The sequence below is a fragment of the Athene cunicularia genome, assembly GCF_003259725.1.
Source record: "Athene cunicularia isolate RWA chromosome 9 unlocalized genomic scaffold, athCun1 chr9_part1, whole genome shotgun sequence".
Taxonomy (NCBI): domain Eukaryota; kingdom Metazoa; phylum Chordata; class Aves; order Strigiformes; family Strigidae; genus Athene; species Athene cunicularia.
The window spans coordinates 16,707,819-16,722,208 of record NW_020799110.1 but is presented as its reverse complement, the minus strand read 5'-3'; the positions used below and the strand labels follow the sequence as shown (position 1 = coordinate 16,722,208).

Sequence of the window (14,390 nt, the reverse complement as noted above, 5' to 3'; positions counted from 1 at the left end):
AAGGAAAAGAGAGATATCGCTATAAAGCCTTGTTGGCAGACGGCCGTACTACCTTCACCAGGCCAAACTGGCACAGCCAGCCATAAGGGCCTTCTCTCTTTTCTCTCCCTCCCTTTCCCGCAGTGAGTTACTCCTGCAGACATTAACTTGGTTATTCTGTTAGCTGATGAAAGACACCATGTATTCTCTTGTTCTGTTTTCTGTTTACCATTACATAGTGTACAAAATGACTTATTATTGCTTTTCCAGATTTGTAAATGTTATTTTCACACCTTTTTAAATAGTACCCTATTACTGTAATTATGAACATATTGTGTTTGCACCATCCTGAAAAGTATTATGTGTTACAGAGCTGTTCTTTTGTAGTGACAGAAAAATAATATTCTTCATTTAAATTTGGTTTAGTTTAGTGGGTTGTTAATGCACTGAAGCTGACATTATTAACAGCATATCTTTACTTAAAAAGCTACAGGAAAGAAGATCGTGTTAGGTTGCAGAAACATTGTATTTGTGCAGAAGCCGATTATTTCAGCCAGAAATTAATGAAATGTGAAACTAATGATGCCATATATTCTCTTCAGACTCTACAAATGACTAAATGTATTAGAGAAATCAAAGTATCGGTCATGCTGAATATACAGAAAAATACACTGGTTTTCCAGTGACAAGAAATTCTATAGTAAAAGAGCTGTAATCTCCCATGTACAGCAAAGAAAACACAAAAGGAGACAGCATTTGCAACAGGAATCCTTCCTATGGGTTTCTGTGTCCATGTGCACGCTGAGGGTCATAGCCTAGACTTGAGCACTGGGAAGAGCAAAGGTTAGGAACTCATGGATCATGTAGTATCTGATAGGAGTTTTCCTTCTAGATTTGCCTTGCAGTTGAGTTGCACTTCTGGAGAGATCCACGTGCTTTGACATCACAGTGACTGAAAAGTAGAGACACTTAAAATACTCTGGGTCACCTTGAGTTGCTTGTAGCCTAACTACAGTCTATAGAAACCTTGCAGTAACAGATGAAGAGTCTAAATGAGCTATAAATGTCTGGGCCGCTGTTAAACAAAGCCGAGTAAGAGAGAAAAAAATCTCGGACTTTTTGTCACATACATGCTTCTTTCTAATAGCCGCTTTAATGCTTTTCTATCTGTTCTCTCTACTGGTTTCTATTCTTTGCTTAGTTTTCTTTCTGTGCATTTTATTATCTGATGTATTAGATGCTCTCCTAAGTGACACATTCCAACCACAGTCACTGAATGTGACAGGGGTGCTGTATCTAATCATGAAATGCTGTGCTTAGACAGTGTTTGGACTTGTCAAACTTGACAGCATTTGAAAATATTACTGTTGCTTTAAAAACAGTGTGAGGAGTTTAGTGTAGGTGAATGTAACTAGACTGATAATTGGAGAATGAAAAATTAAATAAGAATACTCTTGTATTGTGAAATATATTTGTTTGGGTTTCTTTGCAATTCAACTACTTTAAGTTTCTTCATTATCTCACACAAAATATAAAGCATTTTTAAATTACTCGGTAAAAGTCTGTTTTTCTGAAGGATAAGATAAATCTTAGTTTGAGAAACTGTATTTTAAGGAGAAAAGTGGCACTGAATTGAGGTTCACTGTGAATCATCTTCAAGCATCCCAGAAAACTGAATTTGATTTTGCAGAATCCTGTTATTTTTAAGATTATCTGAGAGGATTATTTGTATTTCTAGCAAAGGTCCAGGAAGCATATAATACATGTAGAGCAGAGCTAATGTGAGATCCTGTTAATCATGTAGTTAGCGTCTGTGTTTTTAGGACATCACATACTTGTGTCATTTTGGTAAGTCATTTGTGATCTGTTTGAGGATTCCTGAGAATAAAAAAGCTATATATAAATTTAAGATAATATTATCAGCTGAAGCTCTGTCAGATTTAATAGATAGAAGTAGATAAACTGAGCTGCTGTGTACCACTTTGTGGTTTTCATCTTGGAAAACAATAGATTGCAAAAATTAAAAAGAAGCTGTCTCTAATTTTATAGTTGCTCTATATCCTAGGTGCTTATTCAGCATTATTTTTTCAAGATATCTTGTTTAGATGAGAAAATAAATCATATTAAATTAAATATACACATTTTGCAGAATATACTGCCTTTTTAGGTTGAAAAAAATGAACCAAAATTGCATTCTGGATACATAGTTACTATTAACAGCATTGGAATTCTGGTGTTTAACAAACCAAGAACAACTCCAGAACTCTCTGTAATGGAATCTGTACTTGCAAAACTATATCAGTGAGAATTATATCAGCAATTAAAGCTTGTAATTATCTCACCAAGTAAAGAATGGAGGTGGATGTACTTACTATGTCAGCACGATAGCCACAGCATCATTTAGAACACTCTCTCCAAACAGGAGTGTGTACAAATCTGTATCCACATGCAGTTCATGGAAAATAGCAAGGACTGTCACTGTATGGAGACAAAGCAAAGTGAGTTTGTTATTTTCATATTCCTCTGGAATTCAAGAGACAAAGCAATGTTAGAATATGGCTTTTAAGAAGTCCAGTCCTATTTATTACCTATGTGGCTAATAGTGAAGTTAAAAGGAATCAGTGGAAGTATTTAAGATCCTTAAATCCAGCAAGTCTGAGTTTTGGTGCTTCAGCTAAGTTAGGAAGACACTTTCCCTTTCACACAGAGAATCATGCATAAATGAAAATGTCACAGCATATTTTACTGTGCGTAAAGGAACTTGTGACTAAGGAGAAGTAAGGTGGCTGAGGGAACTGGAGGTGTTTAGTCTGGAGAAGAGGAGGCTGAGGGGAGACCTCATTGCCCTCTACAGCTACCTGAAAGGAGGGTGCAGAGAGCTGGGGATGAGCCTCTTTAACCAAGTAATAAGCGATAGGACAAGAGGCAATGGCCTCAAATTGCGCCAGGGAAGGTTTAGACTGGATATTAGGAAGCATTTCTTTCCAGAATGGGTTGCTGGGCGTTGGAATGGGCTGCCCAGAGAGGTGGTGGAGTCCCCATCCGTGGAGGGGTTCAAGAGTCGGGTCGACATAGCGCTGAGGGATCTGGTGTAGTTGGGAACTGTCAGTGTGAGGTTAATGGTTGGACTGGATGATCTTCAAGGTCTTTTCCAAGCTAGATAATTCTGTGATTATGTGAAGGGGGCTGAAAAGACTTAGGTTTTGCCATGAACTTTGTGTGTGATGAGAGTAGCAGTTTACCTGTTTTAAGAAAGGTACGGTAATGCTTATCCATCTGTTATGCATGCTTGTTGAGGAACATGCCTAACCTTATACCCTGTCCCTCCAGCAGCATAACCACTTTCACCTCAAGTGTAGCATATCTGCAGTCATGAAGCCCTCTCATCCAGATCAGGATATCTGATGCTTGTAATCCATTTTAAGAATCCTTCAGCATATCATTAAGTCCCTTCCTTCTCCCTGAGTTATATGCTATATTTGATTTTTAGCTTACTGGTGCAATGGAAAAAAAATAGAGTGTGTTTAATTTAAATTGAAGCTGGGCAAATAATTTACACTTACATCCTTGAGGACATACAGACACTTGGCTCATATTCAGATAATTAAGTCCTATAGATATTAAAAGACAGCTGTTTTACACTCAGTTACTTTACCTGTATACAGGGGATCACAGTCCTTCCCAAGATCTACCTGGCACTTCATAATCTCCAACTGAAGAAGGCTATCTATGTTCTGTATTGATATTATTATTCTCTCTTTGCTTGGACAAAGCAGAGCTTTCTCTTTTCAAACAGAATTTAATATAAAGGCACCCAATTATTTGTACGGTTAAAAATTACATGGTAACTCACTGCTTCACTGGTGCTCATTCTAGTACATAATTGTGCAGTTGACTCAATTCTCATAGCCTAGGAATCCCAAAGATTAGGAGTGCCTCTGGCATGCCATGTTAACATCTGACACTCAGAAATCAAAATTATATACTTCTGCATTGAGATGACTGCTGATAATTCACACAAAAAGATCAACAGGTTATCATGCTTAGTGTTAAAAAAATTTCTTGGAATTTTGAAATCATTACTAATAAGATTTTCTAAATGGCACTTTAATATCTGTGTAATATAAAAATCTGTTTATAAACCCAAAATAGACTCTCAGTTATCCTGTGAGATTTTATGTCAAAGTGATCTCTGTTGATGTGGTATCTCTGAAGAATTTTGGAAGTGTTATTCTACAGAAGACAATTTAGGGGATGTGCGTAGCTGAACATTTGCTGATATAGCTATATTTAAATTAGCTAGTTATACTTATCCATTCTGGTAACCTCACCCATCTACTTCCAGCACAGTTATAATTTGAACTAGGGAAAGAGTTATTTCCTCAGAACGGCTCAAAGGTGTAGGAAGAAGTTTTATTGCCAAAGGAGATTTTCTTGGTTCATCAATATCCATGTTCAGGTTTTTGCTTGATTAGCAATGCTGCCTTAATGTGTTAAATGTAGACCCAATTTAGTCTCTCATTCTTTGATGTCACTGGCATAACAACAGACTTGTTTTCTAAAATTATTTGCCACTTCCAGCTTTTGCTCATTAGCTAATTAGTTTGGGCTTACATTAATAGCTCCTGCGATAATGATAGAAGGAAAATAGTAATCAAAGTCCAATGCACTGTTGGTATGTATGTGTAGCAGGCCAAGCTAATTACACAGATGCCTACACACTCCTCTCCCTCCTCTTGCCTCCTAAGAAAACAGCTTTATCTTCTTGCTTTCTCTCCCAACTCTACCCCAAAAATCTGACTTAAAATCTTTTCAAATGGAAGCAAAATAATAAAGCAGGTAACATAATAATGTATCAATTACCTCTTCTTGGAGAGACTCCCCAGTTCACCCCTTTCTCAGAAAGTACCTTTAATTTTTAACATTTCTCCCATTCCCAGTGGAGGTTACCAGCTCTTCTTTACAGCATTGCCTGTCCCAAGAGTTCTGGTCTCTGCTCTGGCCCAGGACACAGCAATCTTCAGCCGTACCACTGCTGACAGATCTTTATCTGATCTGTTTTTAAAGTACTGAAGTGATGCTGGTTCCATAAATCCCAAGGGAGACTGACTTGCTATTCAGTATTCATACAATCTATAAATGCAGTTATTCCTGAGTGTCTAACCTAAATCTCCCCTTCAGCTTTTCAAGTCTGTAATTTCCCTTCCCAGCCTAATGAGACACAAATAACTTGTCACATTTATTCCCTTTCTCTTTCCAGCCACATTTTGCCTATTCAAAGACTCATTTCAGACATCTCCTCCCTAAACTGACTCACTTCTTTCAATCTCCTCCTTTCAGTGATGTTTTCTAGCCCTCTAATCACTTCTAATTAGTCCATCTTTCTTGAAATACAGTGCCCAAATCAGATCCAAGTACTGTAGTTGACACTTGCTGTCAAGAAATAGAGTGAAAAGATGCTGTACAACATGTTAATAAATTCTGTTTTCATATTTTTGCTATGTATTGGTACTGATGACTCATTTGCAGGTTGTAAACGAAATCCTTTTCAGCAGTGAATGCTCATTTCTTATCTTCTATCTATGAAGTTGATTATTTCTAAGTGTAAGATTTATCCTTGTTGATTTTAAATTATTGTAAGAATCATACTGAGTTCTAATCATGTCCTTCAGAGTGTTTGCAGTCTCCTCTCAGCATAGTATTATACATTAAAGAAGCATCTCTATTGCATTAGCCAACTCGTTAAAATAGTATATGCATAAGAACAGAGAACTGCATTATTTTTAGCACATCCACCCCATATAAGAGGTCAATAAAACATTTTCACCTTGTTTTGCCAACCACCATCTGGTCATTTTCTCAAGATCACATTTGCCTTCATTAACTATGAGAGAATCTACGGACATAGTTCAGAATGGGTATATCAAAAGGGATGTGATACTCTGCTATGGAAGACAGTTAATTTAAATTACTCTCAGGATAGAATATTACTCTATGAATAGTCACCATTGTCCAAAGCATGATATCATGTTTTGTTTGATGACTTTAAAAACTCAAGGGAACAAATTTAAACATTTGGTATTTGCTATCATATACCACAGTAACATATCTAATCTGTGAGAACTTGCATATCTAAAGAAAGACCATAGATACTACATTGCAGTAAGTAATTTCTGAATGTCTTTCTGAAGGCACTTTTGAGAAACAGTAAGTAGGGTTTGGTTTTTGTGTGGTATCTACTCAGACTTGTATAATTCATTAGATACAATATGTATTATAAAAATACCAAACTACTTTTCACACAGCATCTCTTCATCTTTTATTTCAGTCTAGGCATACGAGGATAGAGATAGGTAAGCTAGATGGCTAGAAGGACAGGTAATTGGGGGACAGTAAACAAACATCTTTTGTGGCAGAAGAAAACTGATACAACTAGAAATGACAAGTATCAGAGCTCCTCACTCAGTTGTGAGCTTCATTAAAAAATTCAGTGATGGGAAGCATGCAGTAGTGAAGCATCTAAGATTTTCACAGTACTTGTGCCAACAGAAATCTGATTCATTTCTTCCTTGACTTCATGGACTGAGGTAACATCCATCTGATGCTAAGCTTAGCATGATTTTGGTTGTACCCAAGTCAGACCAAGTGTCTGTGGAGCTGGTTTGTGAAAGATATCTTTTGATGTATGTAGAAACAAATTGGCTTGTTATTAATTCCTGTAAAAGTAACTGGAATATCAGCAAACTACAACAATCCCTAAGCTAACTGTATCTAATACTTCTTTGCTGTTATGTTTGAAAAGAAGACTCAGAGAATAAATTAGACCTTTATATAAAGGACTGGTATTACTGTACCTCAGTCTTCTGACTAGAACTATTAATAACTTTCATAGCTCATGGGCCTAAATTCTTTTAGGAGGGCAGTATCAAATGGGAATAAAAGAAGATGAAAGAAATCTCACAATTCCTACCTATTTTTCTCTAAAAAATAACAATCCAAATTTTAATTATAGTCTCCTTTCCCTACTAATTGGTCAAGTCACTCACATATTACTTCAATGGTAAGAAGAAAGCATAAAAATATATTAATTAAAAACACATCTATGAACAGACATATAATCAGTATATAGACTGTATTACCGTGCTGTATTTATAAATTATGCTTCTTAATGCAAAAATTTTGAATTTATGAGAAACAAAAAGTGCTTTTTCTGATAAATATCCAATTTTATCAATAACAGCAGCAGTGCAACTCACATCTCCAGTTCAGCTGTAACCATAGTAACTTCAAATAGAGAAGAGCCTTGTGATTATCAATATGACCAAAGGTAAAGCAGTTCATATAGCTTAGAAATAGCTTCAGCAAACCTTGTGAAGGTAAATCTGTTTTCTATGCTTGAAATGTCAAAAGTTAAAAAAAAAAAAAAAAAAAAGACATTGCACAAAATGTGTTAATAACAACAGCTAAGACAAACTGCCAAAGTTGTACTTTCCAGTTATTTTTTGGTGGCTGAGGCAGAGGTCAAATCTTTTTGTTCATGTTCCAGTTTTGTTCTGTCATTCACCTTATTCCATTATAACCACTGGTACCCAGAAGCAGCCTATTGCTGGGGCTTATTGCTGTGCCTGCCTTTCAGCCACAGAGGACAGTTTCACAGACGTGAGGCAGTTTGATTTTGCAGGTCTCTGATGCTCACGGACTGAGAGCTGGGGGCTCCACTCCCCAAATCAGCACCTTTTCCTCAGTCTCTTTGCTGCTCTTGATGAGTGACAAGTGTACCAGAAAACAGGGAGGAACAGCTCCATCCCCTTTGAAGGGATCACACCAAAAAACCTCCAGAGTCAGGTTAAATTAGAAATCAAAACACAGTACTAACACAAGGGAAATCCTTTCAACAATGAAACAGTTGAAATCTGTGCTGTTTTATGCAGATGAAATAACAAGAAGAGATGATTTCCCCAACTACATGATAAACAATGTTTATTGATCAGAATAAAGGAAAATATAAATACTGGTCTGATGTTTTAAATCAAAGACTAATGAAGATGAAATTCAGGAATTTAAAAATTCTATGTCTTAGAAATCAAACCTCTCACCTGAAGTCTTGAACTGAGAAACTTTTTCTGCTAGAAATGATAAATTATTGGAAGGAGATATTTCCTGTAAAATGAATGATTCACTTTAAAGTAACCTTTATTTGTCCCTAAAGTTTCTACCTTTTCTGTCTAGAGATGTGCAAGTTTTTTGAGGGATCCCTAAGTATCACAGATGTTTATAGATGAAATCTATAATGCAAAACAGTCCCAAGTATGTCCAGTAATAAATCCATTTCCTAATCTTAGTTCAAGTGCTAGTTTGCTATATAAAGGAACCCATGGCATAAAAGAGCAATTCTGAACCAATTTTATGCAAAAATCTCTGTATTAAATATCTTCAAATACCCTTCAAAACTAAAACCTACGGAGTTCTATAATATTATTTCCTCCTTCTTAACAATATTAGCAACTTTTAGCTGGCATACATTTGTTTACTGCCCTGGCAGTAAAATTCTTCATTTAGCATACAAACATCTACCAGTCATCTTTATTATTACAAATAAGGAACTCAATCAAAACAACTTCTGTCAAGTCAACATATCAGTTTTTAACATCTTTTGAGACTTAATTGCTTCTACACCAAGGGAAATTAATTTTTTGCAATGAGCTTATAATCCTTCACAGTGAAGAATTAAATGGAAGAACAGGTAGCAAATATGACAGGAATTTATTATTTAATCTCAGGACAGAAATTTATTATTCTATCCTACTTCTATAACACTAAAATTTTACCAGAGATTTTTTTTTTTTTTTTTTTTTAAGCTAGATATCACATATGAAATCATTAGACATTATTTTATGCCCTGGTATGTATTGGTCCTCCATGGGACTATTTTTTAACTGATTTTGGAATTCCAATGAGCTCTTTACATGGCTTGAGATTATTATTCACTAGTAAATACTGTAACACAATGAATTTTTTTCGGCAATGTTTACCATTTACTTAAGCAAAAATTTCATTCAAAAATGTCTTAAGTCTTTGAGGGACTGAAATTTACAGATAACATTATTAAAAACATGAAACAACCTAGAATTTTGTGAATAGATGACAAAGAGAGCAAGACTGAACATTAAAAAAACTCCTGGACATGCACAGACACTATATATAAGCAGAACATTAATTACAAACAGTATTAATCAACTATAGTTTGTCACACTGAAAGTAGTTTTCTCAACTGCAGTGTTAGTTTTTTAAGCCTATTTAAAAATCTGGGAAAAGTAATCCTTGTCACTTATTCCTTCCAGTGCGAGAGGAGATTCTCTTTTTTTTTTTTCCCCTCACAATTGTTCCACATTAATCAGTGTGATATTATACTATTATAATCAAAATCAGTGCATTTGTCTTATATATTTCTCCTCATAAGTCAACACATTCAATTGTCAAACAAAATAGTGTTGGACTGGAAAATAGGAAAAGAAATTAAGCCAAGTGCAAAACTCTATGCATAGTTTTCATTGATTGTTCAAGAATCGTACTTGGAAGCTGTAAGCAAGCTTTCATTCTGTAAGCAATTTCACTATTGTCCCACAGATGCAAAAAGCAATACTTTCCTTTTAATATCAGAGTACTCTTATTACCCTTTTCAACGTAACAAAACTTGGACAAGTCTATGAAACCTAGAATAACTTTGTTTTGATTAGGAGGTTGGACTAGAAGGCCTCCCAGACATCCTGTCAGATCTAGATGATTCTGTATTTCTGTGATTCCAAAATTCAATGAGCTTGTTTCCTAGACTTGGCTGTTTACTGTAACTTTAGGTTCACATCTGCAAATTCAAGTCAACTTGTTGGTACCTGTCTTTTTAGAGTTGCATTTATCACAAAACACTGCATTCAAATTGTAAATTTGAATATTTGACTATTTATATGGCCAAATCATAAAGCTGTGTTCCCCATATATTTACACTGGGTTAGATCACACATGAATGCAATGTCTAATTGTTAACCATGAGGCTCCAGCATTACAGCAGTTCTCATATCAGCAATGAACAGGTAGATGTCCTGAAGACTGGAGAACAACATTTTTCCAATCTCCCCAGTAAATTAATTTATAAAGTTTGTGAGCTAAACATAGGTAAACCAGTTACTGGAATAAACACAAGGGATCTCCAGAGCCAGTTTGACTTGTGATTATCAGAGTTTCAGACAGTTAATGGCTAAGGGAAAAGAAAATCAAGCACAGAGACTTTGAGTGTTTCTATGGGACATGCAGTTGATATGTTCTTATTTCCTCTTCTGACTTTTGAAAAAGTAATTTATTTTAAAATTACCTGGATCTGTGGCAGACATCAGCGATCCAAAAAATAAACAGTCAGTGAAGTGGAATTCCCATCCTTTTAACTGGCCAATGTGTACCATTGCCTTCACAAACCCATACATTATCAACCTGTCAGGGAAAAGATAAGATGGGCATTCAGACAGAGTATATAACACTGATGCTTAATTTACAGTACTAAGCAGGTTCTTATTCTGTGCAGTTTCTTTTAAATAAATGTATCCCATGAATACTGAACATACACTGCTATCATATAATATAAAAATTCCATTTTCTGTTCAACAGTTCAAGTATTATATTGAAATGTCAAAGACAATTCCAAAGCAAAGACTTTTCTGAATAATTGTCATCTGCTGGTAACAAAGGACACTGCTTTTAGCTGTTCATTTTTTTCAGAAGGAAAGATAACGTAAGCTAAGAAGACATTATTAAAACTAATTTGTCTAATGTTATAGAATATTTAAACAACGCCAGTTCTACTATCAGCTCTGTGGCTTGCTCTAACATTTCTAAATTAATTGTTTTATTCTATCAGCTTTTAAATGTTAGCTTTATTCAAAGTTCCAGATAAGGTCTCCAAATGAGACAGATACTTAACAACTCACAATGACAGTGAGGCAACAAAGTCACACTTCAAAATGCTCCCTGGTTTCACAGGAAATGTTATCATTGGTTTATATAACTAGATAATGCTATGTGAGATGTGTATTCTAACAAGAATCTTAGGCATTCACTTGTTGTTAGAACCTGTAGTAGATGTTTTACAATCTAATTAATACAAAACCGCATTGCATTCAATACCTTTTCCATCAATACAACACAGGAATTGACAACTGTGCTCTTCTGAATATACACTTTAAAAAAAAATCATTTAAAGAGAGCTACATGCGTTGACATATTGAGCTACATTTTGCTCTCAGCTATACTCCTAAGATGTTTCCGAAGTTACCAAAGTACAGAAAATCTGAGTGACACATGAAGTGCTACTAAACAACCAACCCAAATTAATTACAAGATCTTTTCAGAGACCTTACCAAGCTGTAGATTTTCTGTAATAACCTTATCACATTAAGAGGGAAGCAGATAGGTCACCAAAGAATTCCCCAATAGTCCCAAGTATTTGTGTATGAATTTACAAAACCTGCCTAGCAATCATCCACCAGTCCACCAATTGTAAAATAATTTGTACAGCTGTGGGTCTTCTCGATTGAGGAGCTCACTTTCTCTCCATTCCCAAAGAATAATGATTCAAGACCCTGCAGTGAAGTTGGTCTTTTTATTCCTAGCACAAATACGTCTTCTTTAAGGAATGAGTTCTTCAAAAACTTGCTGTGGTGCTGCTATCTTGATTTGCAATGGTCTCAAAAGTCAACTGTAATGGAAGTAGATATATGCATGCCTTTTAGAAATAACTGCCCAAACCTGACTGCAGTTTTGACCAGAGATGCTCTTCTGACACAGTTAAAAATATTTTAAAATAAATAAACTTAAGTTTTGGCAAATTTAGTCATGGTAATTCTTTAAATTCCAGTATAGGCATCATCCTGGTCTTTAGCATTGTTTTTTATATTACTAAATATTTTCAGAATGTTTCTGCTTACTGTCTGTACAAAGTTGCAGATGAACTTGGATTCAGGAGTCTTTCACTGACATAGGAGATCTAAATTTGCCATAAAGTTTAGTACAGTAGAAAACGTACAGAACCCAGTCTCAGTTCACATACCATTCAATTCTTGAAGGCACTGAAAAGGGAAATAAAACTGAAGATTGGACTAATCAGAGCTTCTGGTTTAATCACTGAGATGTTAACCCTCATCCAGCAAAGTGAACAGCACACTCAGATTATTATGCTTTTTTTTTTTTTTTTTTTTTTTTTATTTTGGTAATGCTACAATGGCAAAGGTCCAATTTTTCAAATATAAACCCAGTTAAGCGCAGATATATATTGGTTTAAATAAAACACAAGAATCTGTACTTGTACCTCCTCCAACACACATGAAAACATGCACAGAAATAACTTCCTGCTGTAAATTATCTTTAAAACACAGAGGTTTATCTTTTCTTTAAAAGCTGTATATTTTTAATGAAGGTAATATATTAAAGTGATCACTAATCATCTGTGATTTCTTACGAGATGCAACCATATGAAATGCAACTCCCTGGTTCACTTTAACTGTACAATAACTTTGAAATAACTTTAAATAACTTTGAACAAGAAATATTTTATTTAATTTTCAGTTATAATTTTCTAGTCATTTCAAAAATTTTTTGTCATCTCCAAACAATGTAAATAGTTCATCTGGTGGCCAATTTGAAAAATAAAAATTAAAGGGCAGTTCTGACTCAGAATAAATTCTCTGGTGTTTGTAAAATTCACAGAACTATGGCAGGTTATACCAGCAGAGAGTTTGCTCTCAGGGAAATAATTTAATAAATTAATTGTAATACAGGATATACTCACACATCCACTAAAAAAAAGGGAATTTATTGTATTTCTCTAGATATATCACAAACTGAGTATGTTACATGTTTAGTATTTTTTAAATTTACATTTTAAACAAAATTGCTGTTAACCTGCACATCAGATCCTGTTCTCATTCTTACAGATTAGAACTACTAGTTCTAGTTGTAAATCACAGGAGTTACTCTGCATTTTAGACTGGTAAAACTGAGATCAGGCCCTAACCCTGTGTATTCCAGATTGTTATTTTTTATTATTCAAAAACATCACTCTAGCTTTATCATCATCTTCAGTGACAGATATTATTCAGGTGACACGGTCTAATATATAGTCAAATTGAAACAATAAAGCAATTTATCTATGAGAAATGTTAATAACAGCTCTTTTTAGAGTACTAGTTGATGATGTAGTGTGACTTTTCTGCTATGTATTGAAAAGTTGGATCTCAGCTGGACACCTGAGCTTGCAGTGGCAGTGATATTAAACACCATTCAGTACTGTACAGTGTAACTGTTCTTAATGGCAATCCAGTGAGGAAAGCATACTGCAGTGACAGCAGGGCACTAATCCCAAGGAAACACCCTCACCGATGCCCCTATTGCTATTATAGAGAGGAATTGGGAAAAAAAAAAAAAGTTTTATTGATTTTTAGGGCCACTGTCATTTCATCTGATATATTTAGGTTATTTTTAGCAAGTTTACACCCACCAAGATTCAGCAAATCTGATTGCTTTATTCATCTCCAACAATCCATTTAATATACATGTTAAAAAATGTTATTGAAATATCTGTTAAAAAGTTGTCAATAAGTCAAGCTGTCAGTGATTCTGAATTTCCTCCAGAATGTTCCTGTGCCACTAGAATGCATTCCCAACCCAGTGCTCACTGTTGACAGAGTAGGCTATTGTCACAAATCAAGTAAACAATATTAGGAGCCCTGAATCTGTTTAGTAGGATGGTACTTTCATCTTTCCAATTCCTGACTGTGAAATCAACTTGTTTACTTTGTACATTTTTACTAATCTAGAACTTTTTTTTTTTTTTAGCATATCAGTGCTGAGATCTTCAAGTCTGCATAAAGGAAATAGAAGTTGAGTTGCAAATCAGTGTAACTCTAATTTCCAATGTGGCTTTGAAAAATGTTAAATTTAAAATACACCTGCAAAGTAATTTTATTTCATATGCTTTTTCTAATCTTGTTATCTTGTTTTTTATGTGTATTGTAAGTTCTTAAGGGAAGTTTTTGTCCCTTAGAATATGGGACCTTTTTCTCTGTGTTCTATGTGATACTGCTCTGATAATAAACATTATAAAGTCACTGCTATTTTCTCTATGTCTAGATTTTGCATTTATACTGTGAAGTATCCATCATTTAGAATATTATATTAGCCACTTGAGATAGGGTCTTTTATTTTCCCCAAAATGAAGTGTCAAGTAGTATTCTGTAGAACAAAACAAATGAGGCACAGATCTATGAAAGGACTCAGATAGAGACTTCTACTTATGTTGAAAATCTGAATCCTCTGAGCTGCTGCTGCCTTAGACCCCTACTACAATTAATTTTCATCCATAAAGCTTC

General features: G+C 34.9%; 1 protein-coding gene across 3 annotated transcripts in view; it reads right to left on the bottom strand.

Annotated features, from left to right (window-relative positions):
- The window catches only part of SLC9A9 (solute carrier family 9 member A9), a 210,725-nt gene that overhangs the window by 150,161 nt on the left and 46,174 nt on the right, over positions 1-14,390 (bottom strand). For all 3 annotated transcript variants that reach the window (XM_026855025.1, XM_026855026.1, XM_026855027.1), the window contains 2 exons: positions 10,346-10,461; positions 2,352-2,457 (listed from right to left, as the gene is read on the bottom strand). In XM_026855025.1, coding sequence (XP_026710826.1) covers positions 2,352-2,457; positions 10,346-10,461 — 222 coding nt within the window. The remainder of the gene's footprint in view (positions 1-2,351; positions 2,458-10,345; positions 10,462-14,390) is intronic.